General features: G+C 41.8%; 1 protein-coding gene across 1 annotated transcript in view; it reads right to left on the bottom strand.

The window, feature by feature from the left end:
• SLC16A10 (solute carrier family 16 member 10) overlaps nt 1-19,707 on the bottom strand; it is a 146,168-nt gene that overhangs the window by 12,793 nt on the left and 113,668 nt on the right. Inside the window, exon 4 of the mRNA XM_067546603.1 lies at nt 962-1,105. Within this exon, the coding sequence (XP_067402704.1) occupies nt 962-1,105 (144 nt within the window). The remainder of the gene's footprint in view (nt 1-961; nt 1,106-19,707) is intronic.

Genomic DNA, 19,707 nt, shown 5'->3' with positions numbered 1-19,707 from the left:
TTATTTAGACTATCTCCAAGTTCAATCATCACTGGGATTCGTGGTCTGTTAACATCCTATTTTTAAGTTCTCAGCCATTTTTTACTTTAAAACAAATGCATGACTTTATGAATTACATCTGTGCAATAGCATGAGCTATCAGCTACTAGTAAGAACACACTATGCTAAGAGACCTGAGTCTTGCATGTTTTCCCAAGAATGAGTATCCCTTGTCCAGATACATTTACATTATATGCTTATGTGACATTAAAAGCTGTTTTAAATAAAAAGGAATCACCTAACATTTTCTAGGTAGTTTTGTATTATGTATCTAGACAAATGCATTTTCCTGTAACTCTAGTGCCCTCTTCTACCTGGCAGAGCAGGCAAGCAGCCTGCTTTGAAATGCTCTCTAACTCAGAGGAAAAGTAATGCACACAGCAGGAAGATATCATACCAAAAACAGTGAAACACGTGCCTCAAATAAGTAAGGTTTCATGCAATCACACTAGTTCTTATGAGTGGCACACCACTTCATGTGTTGCCACTAGAGTTGTACCGAAAAAAATGCTGGTGAAACTAGTGAATAATTCTGGTTTCAAGAAGGCAAATATCACAGTCATTTTGCTTCCCATTTTTCCCAATGAAATTGAAAGTCAGTTTTGGAATGCACAAAAGTCTTGCTATTTCACATGAGAAGAAGCTGTTTTTCTCTGAAATTTCTCATGAAAATTACATTTCTCAATAGGTCAAGTCTGCAATTTTTCTGCAGGAAAAAGTTTACATTTGTTAGTGACAGCAAACATGTGCACATCATTTTTTACTTTAATTGCACACATACTGTATATTTAAAATGAAAATGAATGGTTTTGCTTAGCTCTAATCACCAGCTCAGATCTTCCTTGCCAAAAATATTAACTAGCAGAGTACGAAAAGGTCAACAAAGCTGACAGTCTACTGAATCATCATGCAGAAGCTGTACCTGTAAATAAACTTTTTTTGAACCAGGAATATAGTCTGCAACTCTGCCGAAGATCAATCGGCCGACCCCTGAAGTGATGCCAAGACACAACAGGAGCACCTCTTCTTGTACATTTTTACCAAGCCTATCTTCTACATGTTTCATCTGTTTAAAAAAGAAAGAAAAAGAGGGGATGGGACAGAGAAAATTATGTGGAAATAGAATTATAAGAATACAAAAATCTTTGAAAAACAATTTATAACGCCCCCTTGTCCCCCACCCCCACACACACATTGCTTCCAACCACGTTTTAGTTTTCAAAAAAGTTCATTTTGGAGGGGCTATAAATAATTTTCTTTTTACTGATTGACCAGTGGCACATGAGATACTGACAATAGAAACTATTTTAAAGCGTGCTCATCAATTCTATTCTATTCAATTATTCAATTAAGGGGCTTGCTTGACCCAACAAAATAAAAGGTGGGGTTGTGGATCCAAGATCTGTATTCCCAAAAAACTGGTTGCTTCCCTGGTCAGTTCTGCTCATATTGTCAGGTCTGAAGGTAAAGCATAATTGGTGAGTACCACCATAATACTGCTCTTTGCTCTGAGACTGGAATTGTCCTTGCTAATTGGCTAAGAGCAGAGTGCAGATTATAGACTTGAGAGACCCCTGCTGTATTAGCAGTATTGCCAATTCCAACCTTTCAAAAGTCATGAGTCAGTGTGATGCTGGCAGACCAGGTACCAGCTCATGCCAGACCCCTAGGCCAATTCACTTGTGTATTAGCATATAGATCAAAGTGATTATTAAATGTAGAGGAGTGTATCTGTGTTAAACTTCATGAAAACTAGTGGGATGTTACTTGCATTGTTTTCACTTACCTGTATCCCATTATAATGTAGCAGCAAACATTTACATTGTGTATATCCCTGTAACTAAATAACCCATCAAGAAGCCTTGTGGAATGCAAATGAAGAACTTTACCAGAAAAGTGCTAATTTTAAAGCAAGTGGTCATTGTGTGTGATGACTGGAGGTCAAAGACTCAAAATGCATTCCTCACTCTCCATCATCAAAGGAAAAGCCCATGTGAGTAGTGACACTGTCAACTCGTTTTCTGTGAGAAGAAGCTATAAGTCTGGATTCAAGAAAAGATCCTGGATCTCTGGACTGTTTGGACTCTTACGGGGAAGAGTACCAGATGCAAAGCAGAGATCTGGGTACCCTGAAAAGACTTTTGGGAAACTGGCAGTTTATTACATCACTGCCACCTTCTAGAATTACAAACTGTGCATATATTTTACTTGCTTTAACTTTTCAAAAACTCATTTCTTTTTTTTAGCTAATAAACCTTTAGTTAGTTTATCACAGAATTGGCTACCAGAGTTGTCTTTGGTGTAAAATTTATAGTACCAAGTGATCTGGGGTAAGTGACTAATTTCTTGGGACTGGAAGCAACCTAAATGTGATGTGATTTTTGGTATAAGTAACCATTTTATCACAAAGTTCAGATAGACTGGAGAGTCTAAGAGGACTGTCTATGACTCCATAGTATGACCGGTATAGTGATCCAGGAGTTTACATCTATCACTGGCTTGGTGAAATCTAATTATAGAACACACCACCAATTTGGGATGTCTGCCCTGAGGTAGGCACTCACAGTTCTGAGCCACTCCAGACAGCGTGAGAGTCCAGACTTAAAAAACAAAATTGAGATTGGCTTAAAAATAAGTTTGGGGTTCCTTTTATTTACCTTCTAGTCTATGAGCCTTCATAGTATAGTATAGTCCAGTCACAGTTTCAAGCTTTATTTTTCAACCATGGTGGCTAGAAACTTACTTAAAGGTAAGATTTTCACATAATCACTTGACTCAAGGAGCAGAGGCTTTAAGAAAAAATGCCACATATATATTTCAAAAATATCACAAGAGTTGGCGACACCAGAAAGACCACCCATCTACTCCAGTGCAAGAGAAGAGACACGCTCTATCCTCAGATCTCTGCAGCAAGAGTAAAGTCATACTGGATTGAAGATAACTTTTGAATGGAAAAATGGAAGAATATGGAGAATAACAGCATTGTAAGGCGCCCACAACTGCAGGACATGGGTGACACAGCCCCCACTAGTCTGGATTGTGCCCAATACGTCACAGAGTCAGAAAAGGTTCTTGAAGAGAAATGAGTGATCAAAGGAATAATTTGAAGAGGAAACTAAGAATTTTAGTAATGATTAAACTCAGAAAACTTTAAAAAAAAAGTTGAAAGCAAAATTTACACCAAGATAAACACAAGAAGGAATGGAAAAATTGAGTAAAGGGATAGAATTGGGGGAAAAAAGATCAAACATAGGGAGATGTAATGTATTTTTAAAAAAATTTCACAAAAAGTTTGCTGCCAACATGTTACAACATAATACACATGAAAATTAAACATTTACAGTCCATGTCATGGCACAAGACTGTAGGTGATAGATGGTAGAGTCCTTGGGAAACCTGATTGTGGCAGAAGACAGCCTTGCCTGCCTATGCAGAGAAGAGAGACTTAACCCAACTTTTTATTTAGAAAGTACAAGCAATTTTGCAAATCACTACCATAGACCAATAATGCAATATAATTACAACACTGAACTTCTCACTTTCTTAAAAAAATCCAAACAAACAAACAAAATAATACTAACCAGACATTACACAATGATGTAGTCGAGATTATCTACTGGGCAAATTATTACCATGCTAGAGGATAAGCCTCCTTAAACTTCTCAGGACATTATTGTTTCTGGGGATTTTCTTAAAATGAAAACATGATTCTGTCTTTACATGTTACCAAATCACAGCAAGTTTATTACAGTTAATATCCCAAAAAATGTCAAATATAATTGTTTTCGTTGGCAAGGAAAGAAAGGAGACTAAAAAAAGAACAGTTTCATATGCAATTGGCTTTTTGCAGACTTTTTTCCTCTTTTTTTTTTTTTCCAAATACACACTTTGATAAGTGCTTGATTGGAAATGCAAGAGTGCATTTGAGGATACATAATTTGGAAATTGAACCATGTGTTATCTTAATATCACTCCTGGAAAGACTCAAGGTATTCTCTTAGGTGTAAAAAGTATAGGCAGTGTTCTTCCACTCCCATTCCTGGCAGAAAAAGAAAAATGTTAACTGATGCTTTCCCAGTCCCTACTTAATATAATTCAACACCTGGTGACCTAATTGCTATCTAAAGGTAATTAGCCTTCAGTTATCACCAGTTCCATTTTCATGTTCCTGCAACTTCTAGCTTGTTCAATTAGAACATTCTGACTTATCCCCTCTTCAAATTGTTGGCACAATGAGGAAGCAGCCCTACCTTTAGGTAACTTTAGGTAAACCTTTATTTCCCAACAGAATAATTAAATGTTTCCACAATAAACCCTCTGAGCATAAGCTTGAATGATAGCCTCTCTCAGATCAGAGGCCATATCCTGGATTCAATTAAACTGCTCCAGCAGCAAAATAATTGTTATTTATCTTGAATACCATATATCCGCTGAAGTTGGTCCAATAAAAGATATTAGCTCACCTACACCGTCTGTCATATTCTGGGACCAACACAGATACAACAACACTGAAAACAAATATTTGTTTATTCTTTCAGCATCATCTCATCTTTAAAATAATTGTATTGCTTAACTGCACTTTTCAGGGTGCAAGGAATGTATTACATTCTAAAAAAAAAATAATGAAAGCAGTAAATTAACAATAAATGGTAACCAAGTGGCAATATCAGTAATACTGGACTTCAATATGTGAAAATATATCAAGTAAGGCATTTTTAGTACCAGAAGCAGTAACACATTTACAGTGTTTAAAGAAAGAAAAAAAGCTTACTCTATCTTGTGAGTAAGAAAAGGAGCGTAACTTTTTTTTAAATGATTATTTATGAGGAAGTAGTTTAATGGAATTTGCCTGGAGACAATCATATTTATACGCACACATATGCGCACATCTACCAACCTTGTGGACCTGGAATTAAGAATTTAGTAAATTTGAAATATAACAAGGCTGTACAATAATTCCATACTGTTAGTAACACCACACCATATTCAGTTTAATGGGTAAAACACTTGTGCTTCAACATTCTTTTCTCACTGGAGAAGGTATACATGCGGCAGCTTATGACCTTGTAGCTGCATTTACATTGTCAGCAATGGGACACAGTTCACCATCAGTGCAGTTCCTCCATCAACGGTTGCAAAAATGGAAGCAACAGTGTAGACAGGTATTGGCCATTTTACAACTGTGTCATTTAATCTTGCTCCTAACCTTGACTACATTACAGTTTCCACCATTTCGGCTTGCGGGAAAATGTGTAAACAGTGAAATGGAGGTTATTTACCTGTAACTGGAGGTTCTTCAAGATGTGTGCTCCCTATCTGTATACCATATGTGGGTATGCATGCGCACCATGTGCCTGAATCTGGTATTTTCTTGCAGGCAGTGTCCATTTGTCTACACATGTGCCATAGCTCTCCTCATGCTCTGAAAATCCAGATAATCCACAGCAAGGGAGACAGAGGGAAGGTAACTGAATTCAGATAGGGACCAGACATCTTGAAGAACCTTCAGTTGCAGGTATGTTATCATTGTTTCTTCTTCGAGTGATGATCCGTATGTGTATTCCACATGTTGGAGATTAACAAGCAGTGGTCAAACAAAACAATAGGTGTGTGTGAGGATGTAGAAGTGATTGTTGACTGTAATATTGCTCTCTCCACAGCTATATCTACAGCAGAAGATTATACCAAAGCATAACGTCTCATGAAGGTGTACAAGGAGTTCCAGGTAGCTGCCCTTTGTATCTCTAAGTAGAGGTACATCTCTCAGAGATGCAGCAGAGGTTGCTTACGCTCTGGTGAGGGATGTGAGCTAAATGGTAGCAAAGGATAATACAACCAGAGATCCATTTTGAAGCCTCTGGGCAGATATAACTTGACCCCTTGATTTCTCTGCTATGGAAACAAATATTTTAGGTGTCCTCCTAATGTCTTTTGTTCTTACGAATGTCCAGAGAATGCATCCTCATCTCTTCATCTGAGGCATGTGGTTTAGGAAACAATACCAGTAAGAGAATAGTTTGACTCATATGAAACATTGAAACTACTTTAGGGATGAATTTTGGGTGGAGGTGTAAAAAGACCTTCTCTGTATGGAAGGTAGTATATGGCAGGTCCACCATGGAGTACCCCCAGCTCACCAACTCTTCTGCCTGATGTTATGGCGATTAGAAAAGCCATTTTCATAGACAGATGGGCCATAAAGCATATGTTGCTAGAGGTTTGCAGTGAGGTCTGGTGAGAGATGAAAGAATGAAATTAAGTCCCTCTGGGGTATGAACTTCACCAGTGAAGACAATTATATAGAAGACAATTATCATATAGTCCAACATAATTTGGACACGTTGGGATTGGATGAGTGGAAAAAAGGCTTTGTAGGCTCGATGGACAGCCCTGAGTTCTAGTAAGTTGACATGCATTCTGGACTCCCGAGGGATCCAGCTGTCTTGTGCTGTATGATTACCCCTGTGAGGTCCTCAACCTAAAAGGAAGGCATTAGTAACAATGGTTGCCTCAGGAGTGGGTGGGAAGAAAGGGATCCTCACCTCAACCTTTTTGGGCTTTGTCCACCAGAAAAGAGACTTCAAAACTTTGGATGGAATTGTCACTTATTTGTTGATGTTGACCTTCTCTGGCAAGTACACCAACAGAAGGTAGGCAAGAAAGATGGAGCCTGGCAAATGGCATCACTTGTCTGCATGAGGCCAGGTACTTGAGGAGAGAAAGGCAAATTCTAACTGAAGTGAGAGCAACCTGAGAGTGATGTGGTGCATGAGAGCAACCATGGCCTGGAAGTTCTGTTGTGGATGAGTCCAACATTACCCCTATGAAGTTTATGGACCTCGTGGGAGTCAATGTGGATTTCTCATGGTTGATGCAAACACCTAGGGAGGGCAGTAGACTAAGCAGGACTTGGCTTGGCCACTGGACTTAATAGAATCTGCTCATCTGAAGCCAATCAGTGAAGTATGGGAAGACGACGAATCCCTTTCTTCTCATCCAAGCTGCCACCACTGGAAAAAAAATTGTTTGGTAAAGACACTGGGTGCTGTGGTTAGTCCAAAAGGGAGGACTCTGAATTGGTAATGGCCTAGACTGAAGAGGAAACTCATGAACCTCCGGTGGAATGGTTGAATGTCTATATGAAAGTATGTGTCTTTCATGTCGAGTGCCGCAAACCATCTGCCCACCTCTGTGGAGGGAATTATTGATGCCAAAAAGATCATGCAGAACTTTATCTTTTGGATGAATACATTCAGTCAAAGAATTGGCCTCCATCCTCCATTCTTTTTGGAAATCAAAAAGTAAGGGGAGTAGAACCCCTTTCCTTGATGTTGAGAAACTCTTTCTAGGACTCCCTAGAGTCACTTGCTGGTGCAGAATCTCCTCATAAGAGTGGTCCCTGAAAAGGAAGGAAGAAGGTTTGTGGGTAGGAGTTGCCAAAAGCTTAATTAGAAAGCTTCCATGAATAACTTCCAGAACCCATCTGTTGGTCATTAGGACCCTCAAGTTGCAGGAAAATTAATTAAGGCAGCCTCTAAAAATCTGAGGTGGGGGAATGATGTGGCATCAATAAAGGGCAGGGTTCTCGACAGTCCTGCCAAAAGAAACTCTTTGGTTTAGGGTCAGAGTGCACTGTGGTGGTAGATATTGTAGGGGCTGCATTCCTGGGCCTATAAACTCTCTGTCTGTTAAATGGTGGTTCCTGATGACATTGATAATAAAAGGGCTGAGAGGGCCTGTAATGTTTTCTCATAGGGTCTGGGGTATTAATGCCTAGGGAGTGAATATCTGTCCTTGAGTTCTTGAAGGAGTGAAGAGATTCATCTGTCTTCTCATGGAACAGATTGATCATATCAAAGGGCAGATCCTGGATTTCCACACCTCTCTTGGGAAACCTGAAGATTGTTACCATGAGTCTCTCCTCATAACAATGGCCATAGCTGTTCCTTTGGCTGAAGTGTCTGCATCATCCACCGTGGCCTGGTTGACATATGCAAATATCTTTGTTATTGTCTAAACTCTTATTGCCTTGCCTTTCAGAATGTGACTGAAGTGCAAGAGGTCATGCCACACTATTCCAATTTCGAGGTAAGTCCTTCAAGAGTGAGAGCTCTTCTTGGGATGAGCATTCTTATACCATCATGGGATGAAGGTAGGCATCCCAGTCTGCTACTTTAAGGCCTAAAGTAACTACTGCACTGGAGGGTGAAAACTAAGGTAATTCCTGGTGCATCTGATTATCTTACCATTAACAGGTTAAATCCTGTTTCAGGTCTGGAGGTGAAGAGAAGGTAAAAGAGAAAGACAAACTGAACATACATCTAAGTAGGGAGACTAGTAGTTGAGAAGCCAGAGGTGGAATGAGTGCATGTACAAAGACAAAGAGGGGATCAACTCCACATAAGCTGTCATTGTACTCAACTTGGAAACAAGCCGGCTAGGACTACCTGCCTATCGCAGAATGGAAATCCAACCTTCACAGCTTCATGTCCAACCACCTCCTGAGAAGGAAACAGAACTCTTGGTCTTGTTAATGTCCTAGTTATGAATTTCTAGGGGCGCTTCTGCCTTGCTAACTGCTAGTGATTTTACTTTAATGAATCAATCAACTGTATATGAATGGAGAAACAGGGTATGTCTATACTTCAGCTAGGAGCTATCCTCCCAGCCTGGACAGACAGATTAATGCTAGTGTGTTAAAAACAGCTGTTTGGATGCTGAGGCACCAGTGAAGCTTAGTCTAGCCACCCAAGTTCAAGCCCATACCACACCCTGGGTCCAAGCTTAGGTGGCTAGCCTTCGTCTTTGCTGGTGCCTCAACATCCAAACAGCTATTTTTGGCATGCTAGCACTAGCCCCTCTATCACAGGTCTGTCTGCCTGGGCTGGGAGGCTCACTCCCAGCAGCAGTGTAGATAATACCTTGGTAAAAGAGTAACATGAATTGTGCAGGTATTTGTCCTGCAAATTGGAGCACAAAAAATTCCTACAGTTACATCCATTTCATGCAGCAAAGGGACTCAGTACAAACCTCCTCTCTTTGAAGAATGCCTGCCAGGTGCAAAGTTTGCAGATCTCTTGAGACATCTAGACAGGCTTATGCGCAGTGCTGTTGAGGTGCCTGTGATCATGATACACATAGGTACCAATGACATATGGAAGGATAGGAGAGAGGCCCTGGAGGCCAAATTTAGGCTGCTAGGTAAGAGATTGAAGTCTAGGACCTCCATGGTATCATTCTGTGAAATGTTTTCAGTTCCACATGAAAGGTCAGTTAGATAGGCACAACTGCAGAGTCTTAATGCATAGATGAGATGATGGCATAATGAGGAAGGGTTTAGGTTTATTAGGAATTGGGGAACCTTTAAGGAAAGGAAGTGCCTACATAGGAAGGATGGGCTTCACCTAAACCAAAACAGAACCAGACTGCTGGCATATAAAATTAAAAAGACTGTAGAGGAGTTTTTAAACTAAGGGCTGGGGAAAAGCTGACAGGTGCAAGGAGCACATGGTTCAGATAGAGACATCCCTTAGGGGAGGATCAGTTAACAGTGATTCTCTAAATCCTAGTAAAGACGAGAGGATACAAGTTGATAAGTACAGGTAGGAACTGAAAAGAAAGTCAAATGAAATAAAGTGTCACATTCAATTACATCAGATGAAAGCAGACAACTAAAAAGTGATGAATTTTGTAAGTGCTTGTATACAAATGCTAGAAGACAAAATATTAAGATGTTTGAACTCGAATGCCTGGTACTGATGCCTGGTACATGCGGGTATTGATATAAAAAGGGTCACAGAAGTTCTGTGGAACGATGATAATCAATGGGGCATGGTAATACCACGGTACAAAATGTACAGGAATGACAGAGTAGGTCACACTGGTGGGGTAGTGGTACTGTATGTGAAAGAAAACACAGAGTCAATTATAATACAAATCTTAAATTAATCAAATTGTACCATAGATTATCTATGGATAGAAATTCCCTGCTTGAATAATAAAGAATATAGCAGTAGGAATATACTACCAACCACCGGACCAGGATGGTGATGGTGACTGTGGAATACTCCAGAAGATTAGAGAGGCTATAAAAATAGAAAACTCAGTAATAATGGGGGATTTCACCTATCCCCATATTGCCATGTGACCTCAGGATGGGATGCAGAGAACAAAGTTCCTAGACACCCTTAACAACTGTTTCTTGGAGTAGCTAGTCCTGGAACCCACAAAGGGAAAGGCAATTCTTGATTTAGTCCTAAGTGGAGCACAGGATCTAGTCCAGGAGGTGAAGATAGCTGAACCGCTCAGTAATAGTAAGCATAATATAATTAAATTTAACATCTGAGAGGGGGAGGGGATGAGAAATACCAAGGAAGCCCACCACTGCAGCACTGAACTTCAGAAAGGGGATCTCCACAAAAATGAGAAAGCTAGTTAAATGGAAATTAAAAGGTATAGTCACAAAAGTGAAATGCCTGCAAAGTAGGAATAATTGGTTAGTTTTCAGAACAGAGAGAGGTAAATAGTGGTGCCCCTAGAGGTCTGTACTGGGACCAGTACTTTTCAACATATTCATAAATGATCTGGAAGAAGGGTAAACAGTGAAGTGGCAAAATTTGCAGATGATATAAAATTTCTCAGGATAGTTCAGTCCAAAGCAGGCTGTAAGGAATTACAAAGGGATCTCACAAAACTGGGTGACTGGGCAACAAAATGGCAGATGAAATTCAATGTTGATAAATGCAAAGTAAAGCACATTGGAAAACATAATCCCAACTATACAGACAAAATGAGGAGGTCTAAATTAGTTATCACTCAAGATCTTGGAGTCATTGTGGATAGTTCTTTCAAAACATCCACTCAATTTGCAGTCGCAGTCCAAGAAAGCTAGGTGAATGTTAGGAACCATTAGGAAAGGGATAGATAATAGAGAAAATATCATAATGCCACTATATAAATCCACTAAGGAGTGATTAAAAAGACTGGGACTTTTCAGCTTGGAAAGGAGACAACTAAGGGGGGATATGATAGAGGTCTATAAAATCATGAATGGCTGGAGAAAGTGAATAAGGAAGTATTATTTATCCTTTCACATAACACTAAAATCAGGGGTCATCCAATGAAATTAGTAGGCAATAGGTTTCAAAACAAACAAAAGGAAGTACTTCATACAATGCACAGTCATCCTGTGGAACTCATTGCCAGGTGATGTTGTGAAGGCCAAAGTATAACTGGGTTCAAAAAAGACTTAGATAACTAGAGCTCTGCAAATCTGCAGATACCTGCTTTATATCCGCAGACCATTTTTCACAGATCGTTGTCGGGTAGTCAGGCTGCTGGCAGGGCTCAATAGCTCATCAGCAGTTAGGCGGGAGGGGCAGTTCAGAGGGCTCATCAGCTGTTAGGGGGAGGGCAGGTCTGATCATCTGTTAGGTGGGAGGGGCAGCTGGGAGGGCTCATCATCAGCTGTTAGGCAGGAGGGTGGGGCTGATCAGTTGTTAGGCGGTAGAGGCAGCTCCAAGGGCTCATCAGCTGTTAAGGGGAGGGCGGACTGATCAGTTTAGGTGGGTAGAATTCATCATCTGTTTGGGGGGGAGGCAGGGGCTCAACAGCTAATGGAGGGCTGCTGGCTCCAAAACAGCTGATGTGCCGATGCCAATGCAGGTAAATCTAAAAGAGGGAGGATTGATTGCGGTCAGGTAAAAGTTTATTCCTGCGGATGTGGACCAGATGTGGATGCACATATTTGTATCTATGCAGGGCTCAATAGATAACTTCATGGAGGATAGGTCCATCAATGGCTATTAGCCAAGATGGTCAGGGATGCACTCCCGTACTCTGGGTGTCCTGGTGGATAGCCAATTGAACTTGAGCTCCTAGCATGATGCAGTGGCTAAGAGACCAAATATGATCCTTGGATGTATAAGCAAGGTAACATTGAGAAGAAATAGGGAGGTATTAATACCATTGAATGTAGTATTAAGGAGACTATTATTGGAATACATTGTTAAGTTTTTGTTTCTACACTTCAAAAAGGATGTTGACATATTAAAAAGGGTTCAGAAAAAGAGCTACAAGAATAATAGAAATGTAGGCTGGAAGGAACCCTAAGAGGTCATCTAGTCCATCCCCACCCCACACACACTGAGGCAGGACTAAGTGTACCTAGACCATCCCTGACAGATATTTGTCTACGCTCTTCTTAAAAACTTAAATGATTCAAGATCAGAGAAATGGAAGTTACTTACAGTAGAACCTCAGAGTTGCAAACTGACCAGTCAACCACACATCTCATTTGGAGCCAGAAATATGCAATCAGGCAGCAGCAGAGGGGAAAAAAAAGCAAATACAGTACACTACTGTATTAAGTGTAAACTACTAAAAAACAAAGGGAAAGTTTAAAAAAAGATTTGACAAGGTAAGGAAAATGTTTCTGTGCTTGTTTCATGTAAATTAAGATAACGAAAAGCAGCATTTTTATTCTTCATAGTAAAGTTTCAAAACTGCATTAAGTCAATGATCAGTTGTAAACTTTTGAAAGAACAGCCATAATGTTTTGTTCAGAGTTACAAACGTTTCAGAGTTACAGACAACCTCCATTCCTGAGGTGTTCACCACTCTGAGGTTTTACTGTACCTGTAACTGGAGATTTTTCAAAATGCGCGGTCCCTATCTGAACTGCACACATCTTTCCTTGGGAGACACCAGGTGCCTGAGGCCAGAAATCTTGCAAGCAGCATCCACTGGTCCACACCTGTGCCCTGGAGCTCCTTGTGTTCAGCACAGAGGATATAAAGTGAGGTGTGGATTGGCCTCTCTAGTTGCTTCTCTACTGCAAATCCAATTATGATCCAAAGTAGAGGGGAAGGAGGACAGGTAGTGGAATACAGATAGAGACCACAGATCTCAGAAAACATCCAGTTACAGGTAAGTAACTTCCATTTCTTCTTTGAGTGTATTCCACACGTGGCTGACCAGTAAACAGTAGACAAATAGGAGAGGGGAGTGAGGTTGCAAATGATACAGATGTCGGTAATACTGTCATTCCAAAGGCTGTGTCTGCAGAGGAAGCTTGGACTAAAGCATAATGCTTTGTGAAGGTGGGGATAGACTCCAGGATGCCGCCTAACAGACAGCCAGCATAGGCATTTCTCATGGAGATACTACTGAGGTAATCTGGCTGTAGTGGAATGGGCTCATTGCACATCTGGGGGACAGAAATGTGCCAACTATAGCAAAGGCGTATTCAGCCAGAAATCCACTTAGAGAGTCTCTCAGCAGATATCCTTTGTCCTTGAGTTTGTTCTGCTAAGGCAAATAATCTAGACATTTTTCTAATTGCTTTTGTTCGTTGCAGATAGAATGCGAAAGCTCATCTGAAATCAAGAGAATGAAGCCTCCTCTCCGCGCTGGAGGCATGAGGTTTTTGAAACAAAACTGGTAAGTGAATTGATTGATTCATGTGGGACTTTTAAATTACCTCAGGGATAAGTTTCAGATAGAGTTGAAGGGATACATTCTCTTTATGAAAAGTAGAGTAGTGCGGTGGGTCGGCTATGAGTGTATGCAACTCACTTATCCTCCTGGCTGATGTGATGGCCATGCAGAAGGCAACCTTCATAGAGAGGTGGGACATTGAAAATGTTGCCAGTGTTTCAATGGGTGGCCTGGCTAAGTATTGAGAGTACAAGACTGAGGCCCAATTGCAGTGTTGGCTTTGCCACTAGTGGGAAGGTCCTTCAGGAATCTAGTTATTGAGTGTTTAAAAACAGAATAGCCCTCTACCCTAGGGTGAAAGTACTGATTGCTGACAGGCAGACCTGCAGCAGGCTAACAGAAAGGCCTGATGCCTGGAGAATGAGGAGGTAGATTAGAATAGCAGGAATACCTGCTATCTCTTGATATAACTGGTTTAGTTATGTTCAGGTATAGGAATGCCTCCCTTTAGCTAGGTAGCATTTTCTGCTGAAGTCTTTTCTATTGTAATTGAGAACAGTTTAAATGGCCTTCAAACATGAATGGGTTTGTCACCCATCCAAATACCAGGCTGTGGGGTGAAAAGAGTCAGGGTTGAGATGTCTGATCCCTCTGTTTTCCTGAGTTAGCAGATCAGGGAAGGTCAGATGCCTATGGGAGAACAGACTGTCATTTGTAGGAAGTCCAGAAACCAGAATTGCCAAGGCCAGTTGGGTTCAATGATAATGGCTTGCGCTTTGTCATGATGAATCTTCCGCAGAACCTGAAGTACCAGTGAGATGAGAGAAGAAGCGTATCTCAGGTGGTCCATCCAGGACAGCAGAGGAGTATCACCCTTCGAGTCCTGACCTAGTGCTGCTGTAGAGCAGTAGATGTTGAACATCTTGTTCATCTGTCAGGCAAACAAGTCCCAAGATAGTGCTCCCAATGAATGAAGATTTTGTTTAGCACTGAATTGTGCACCTCTCACTCATGGTCAGCGAAGAAGTACCTACTGAGAGATTATCTGCCAGGAAGTTCTGTGCACCTGGGAGGTATATTCCCAAGCATGATGTGGTTCCAGATACACCAGTTCCATAACAGAATTGTCTCTACACAGAGACGAAGATATTTCAGTCTTCATTTGTTTGTTTATATAGAAGACAGTCATCATGTTGTCTGATGTTATCCAGACATGTCAAGACTATGTAAGAGAGGAATCCAAGAGACTGATATGCATCCTGGCTTCCTGAGGTGTCCATGTACCTTGTGTTGTGTGGTCACCCACATGGACTCCCCAACATATGAGGGATGCACTCATAATTATGGTTGTGTTGAGTGTGCGAGTGAGGAAAGGGACTCTGGTGCAAACTTGCTTCAGGTTTGTTCATCAGGCAAGGAAAGTATGACACTGGTGGGGATTGGCACCTTGGTATTCATACTGTTTCTGTCTGATGAGTAAACAGACTGAAACCAGGACTGTAAACAATGGAGGTGAAGCCTGGTGAACAGCTTTAAGTAAAAGAGGTCATGTGGGTTAGCAGGAAGAGGGATCTTGACTGCAGTTTGAGGTCTGCGAATGACTTGTCTTATCAGGCTGTTCATGGCCTGGAATCGGTTCTAGGGAAGTAGGCCCTTGTTGAGGTTGAGCCTAGCGTTGCTCCTATAAAGTTTATGGTCTGCATGGGAATCAGAGTAGCCTTCTCCATGTTTATGTAGAGATTCTCAAAGATGTCAGAGGGTGGAAGGGATAAGATTCCCAGTGGCTGGATCTGCCTGTTAGGGGCCAGTCGTCCAGATACGGGAAGACAGTGTAGCTGTTTCATCTCATCTCTGCTACCACCCCTGAGAAGACCTTTGTGAAAACCCATGGTGCTGTTGCAAGACCCAACTGGAATACTCTGAGCAGGTTGTGTTCCTATCTTACCAGAAAGCTAAGAAATATTCTGTGGGACAGGTGAATATCCACATGAAAATAAGCAACTTTCACATCGAGAGCTGTGAACCATATGTCTTTTTCCATAAAGGGAATTGTTGATTTGAATGTAACCATGCAGAATTTTAATTTGAGGATACAAATATTTAGCTGACATAAGTCAAGAATGGGTCTCCCACCTCATTTTTTCTTGGGAAACAATGAAATATTGAGAGTAGAACCCTTTCCCTTGATGTGGTGGCACTGACTCTACAGCCCCTCATTGGAGGTGAGAGTGCACCTCCTGACAGAGGATTTCCTTGCGAGAGTGGTCCTTGAAAAGGAGCTGGGAAGGGGGTTTGTGGGGAGCTCGGAAAATAAATTTGACGGTGTAGCCAAAGATGATGATATCTAGTACCCACTTATCCATTGTTATACATCTCCAGTTGTGGAGGAAATATGATAGACAGCCACCAAAGGCTCCGGAAACAGTTGGGGATCGCATCAGTGATGGTTTGCGACTCTCGAGGGTCTTGTCAAAAGTAACCATTGGCTGTTGGATGAGGTTAGGTGGTTGATGTTGAGGTGGATGAGCCTGTATAGCTTGTTTTTTTAACCTAGTAATGCTTGCACAGTGGTTTGTATGGTTGTTGGTGGTAGAAAGGCTGTGGGAGAGGCCTTGGTTTATATACCTGTTTATGATGTTTTCTCTTTTGGGCCTGGGTATAAAGGCCCAGGAACCGAAGAGTTGTCCTCGAGTCTTTTAATGAATGCAAAGACTCATCTGTCTTCTCGTTAGAGAGATCAGTCTTGTCAGAGTGCAAATCCTCAATGGTGTTCTGAACCTCTTTGAGGAACCCCAAAGAGTGAAGTCACAATTCACACTGCATTACTATTGCGGTTGATATGGCTTGACATACGATGTTGGCTGTGTCCACTGAAGCTTGGAGCAAAGTTTTGGCCACCAGTATACCCTCTTTAATAAGGGCATGGAACTGAGCTCTGTTCTCCTAAGGAATTCTATCTTTAAATTTAAAGAACGTGGACTGGTTCATAAAATCATACTTAGCTAGCAGGACCAATTTGTGATTCTAAACTGGAACACAATGGATATGAATACTTTCCTCCCCAGCAGATGAAGGTGTTTAGCACGCTTTTCTGAAGCAGTGGTCCTGTGGTGGTGTTGCTCAATCTTTTAAATGTCTGCTTGTACTACTCAGGATTTAGGAACAGGGTGGGTGAACAAAACTTCTGCACTTTTCACAGGCACAAGAATAATCTCTAAGTCCTTTTGGGGGTAGGGATGTGTTGGGCTGAAGAATGTCCAGGAACTTACATTGCATATCATGGACCTCCTCAAGTTAGATCTGGAGTTTTGTTGCCAGACTCTGCAAGAGTTCTTCATATTGCCTGTGGTCAGCAGGCAGGGATGGTGAAGATGGGGTGATTGCCTCATCATGTGAGGAGGATGATAAGCATGTTAGTATCGTCAGTACAGATGGATCCAGGTCAACGTCTTCCTCCTCTGCATACTCCAGCAGAGCCGGTTGCTGTGGTCTAGGCAAAGAGGGCTGGTGTGACTCTCACACAGATCTAGGATGCCATGCATAGGGATCCCATGGGCCACAATAGGGCAAGTCTGATGATTCAAAAACTGGTTGTGGAGTGGTGGGGTACCCCAAGGCATTGGATACCAGTGATTCCATAGATAGTAATCTTGTTTAGGCAGAGGACAGGTCCAAGACAGTCTAGAAACCAGGTCCAAGTAACCTCCCTTTGTGAATGTGATGGTATGTCCTGGATGTCTGATTCAGCCAATGAAAAGATCAGATCTGGTTCTATAGGTAGTACTGTCAGTGCCAATGGATGGAGACTCCAGCTCGTGTCTGGAGCAAGGGAGTAGCTCTTTCTTCTCAAGGTGGATTCCTCCTCTGGTGTTGAAATGCCCCTCAGAAGCACTGGACCCAAAAGCAGAGGAGATTGTGGGTATGGCAGGGCGAAGATATCCTCCAAGGAGATATAAGTCTCAGTCTGTCTTGAAGTGTGAGGAATCAGCACCATCAAATCCGGTATCTCCATGGACTTAGTGGTCAGTAGGTTCTTATAGGATCAGGTACCATCGAGAAGAGTGCTGCCTTGGGGAGGAAACGTTGTGCTTGAGAGTAGTCCATGGCAGGGATCTGCTCTTGTGCCCATGACAGTGTTTTTTACTCTCATGCTGGGACTTGTCCTTGGCCTTCAGTACTGTCACTTCTAGGGCATTTGCAGTGCTCCGAGGGGTTCTCACTGCTGGTTACAGCTGCTGTACAGGGGAGTCTCCTAGTCCCAGATCAGAGTGCACCCTGGGTCTCTTCCTCCATTAGGTATTTATGAAGGCAGTGCTCACGGGCATCCCAGGTGCAGGGCAGGATGGTCTTGCAGATGAGGCAGCAAGCCACAATGTGTGCCTTGTCAAGGCAGTAGAGACACCATTGGTACTCATCCATCACAGAGAATAAGAGCGTGCTAGAGATGAATTTTTTAAAATCTGGGATCTGGGGCATAGGCCCCAGGGGTACGGGGGTATGTACACCGAAGCAGAAGTAAGTCACTGTCTTAGAAAAACTAAGAGCATGAAGGAACAGGGGGATCCAACTCAGGCTATGCGGCAGCAGGAGGGAACTGGAGAGGTATCTACCTGCACTACCTATTGTGCCCTCAGCTGCAAGCACAAGGAGACGCATTATGCAAGTCCAGGTCAACGGACACTGCTAAGAAACACTTCCAGACTGAGGCTCCCATGGCACACATGCGCATCTATGTGTGGAATACACATAGGAAACACCACTCGAAGAATCAAAAGTTGTGTTTGATACAGGAATTACTGGGTGAAATTACATACCTATGTTATTCCAAAGATCACATTTGTCTCTTCTGGCCTTAAAAATCTATGAATATGTGACTACAATTAATCTTTTCTAGGTAGGTGAACATAATGGTAGTCAACTAGTTTTGATAAAGGAAGTTAACTTGATTAACTGGTTTAGGGTTCAATTAATTTTCCTGCATTGCTTCCAGGCCAGGAAAATGGTGCAGCGGTGTTATTTTTCTCCAGTTCCCACACATTCTTCCTTCTTCAGCATCAAACCAACCTCACAGCTTTCCTTCTATTGTGTGCTTTATTTTGCTTAGCACTTTTCTGGAATTCCTGTCTGACAGTTCTACATCCTCCTCCTTTTATGAGAATTTAGTTACTTAGGGCTTGTCTACACAAAGCTTTAGTTCACAGTAAGATGGGATGTAAATCTATCCCACACTAGTCAGCTGCACAATAAGTGCCCACGTGGAACCTGCTGACATGCCGTAACAGTACATTAGTTTGCTTTGCTCTACCCCGCTTTGAAATGGGACTACATCGAAGCATTAACTGTTACTGCATGTTAGCAGGGTCTACACAGTCAGGCAGTGTATGACAGGCAGGTGTGGGGTAGACTCACACCGCAGCTTGCTGCAAACTACATGTTTAGTGTTGACAAGCCCATAGGTTGTTTGTGAACAAGGTTAATCCAGAACACCTAAATCCCTTCAATTTGTAATATTTCATTGCTTGCAGTAATTTCAGGAGTTTATACTCTAAATTTTTAACCTTTGATTTTATGTTGCATATTTCTTTTTTGTAAGAAGGATTTAGAAGACTTCCTATCACCTATATTTGTGGATTGAGTCTGCAGTTTCCTAATCAATTTGATCAATTTATTGTTACACCAGTATAGCACCTCAAGGAGAAGAAGGATGGTCCAGTGCTTAGGGCACTAGCTTCAGACTTGGGAGATCTGGGTTCAAGTCCCTGACCCTCCATACACTTCCTATGCAACCTTGGGCAAGTCACTTAGTCTCTCTGGGCCACAGTTCCTTGTCTATAAAATGAGAATAATGGTATTTCTCTACTGCACAAGAGTGCGAAGTGTGAAGATACATAAAAGCTTGTGAGATGCTAAGACACTATGTAATGAGCGCCATATGAGTACCTAAGACAGACAAATCGTAGATGATGTGATGGGGTGCTCACACCACAGTAGCTTAGAAGGGGTTAATGAGGCTGAGAAGGGGCCAATTAACTAGATAGGTCACAACTGAAGGGAATCAGATGGCCTAAATAATCCCCTCAATAATGATGGAGCCAGCTGAAAAGGAACAGGCTGAACTAGTTTAAAGCTAGAAAGGGGCTGCAGGGAGGAGGGTCTGTAGTTATTTTCTCTGAGGCTAGGGAGAGAGAAGGGAGCTTGGTCCTATTATATTTTTAACTTCCACACAGCTCC

This window comes from Emydura macquarii, unplaced genomic scaffold (genome assembly GCF_026122565.2).
Source record: "Emydura macquarii macquarii isolate MOO-44397 ecotype Brisbane River unplaced genomic scaffold, CSIRO-AGI_Emac_v2 contig_1146, whole genome shotgun sequence".
Lineage (NCBI taxonomy): Eukaryota > Metazoa > Chordata > Testudines > Chelidae > Emydura > Emydura macquarii.
Note: the sequence above shows the minus strand (reverse complement) of the source record. Positions and strands in the feature narration are given on the sequence as shown.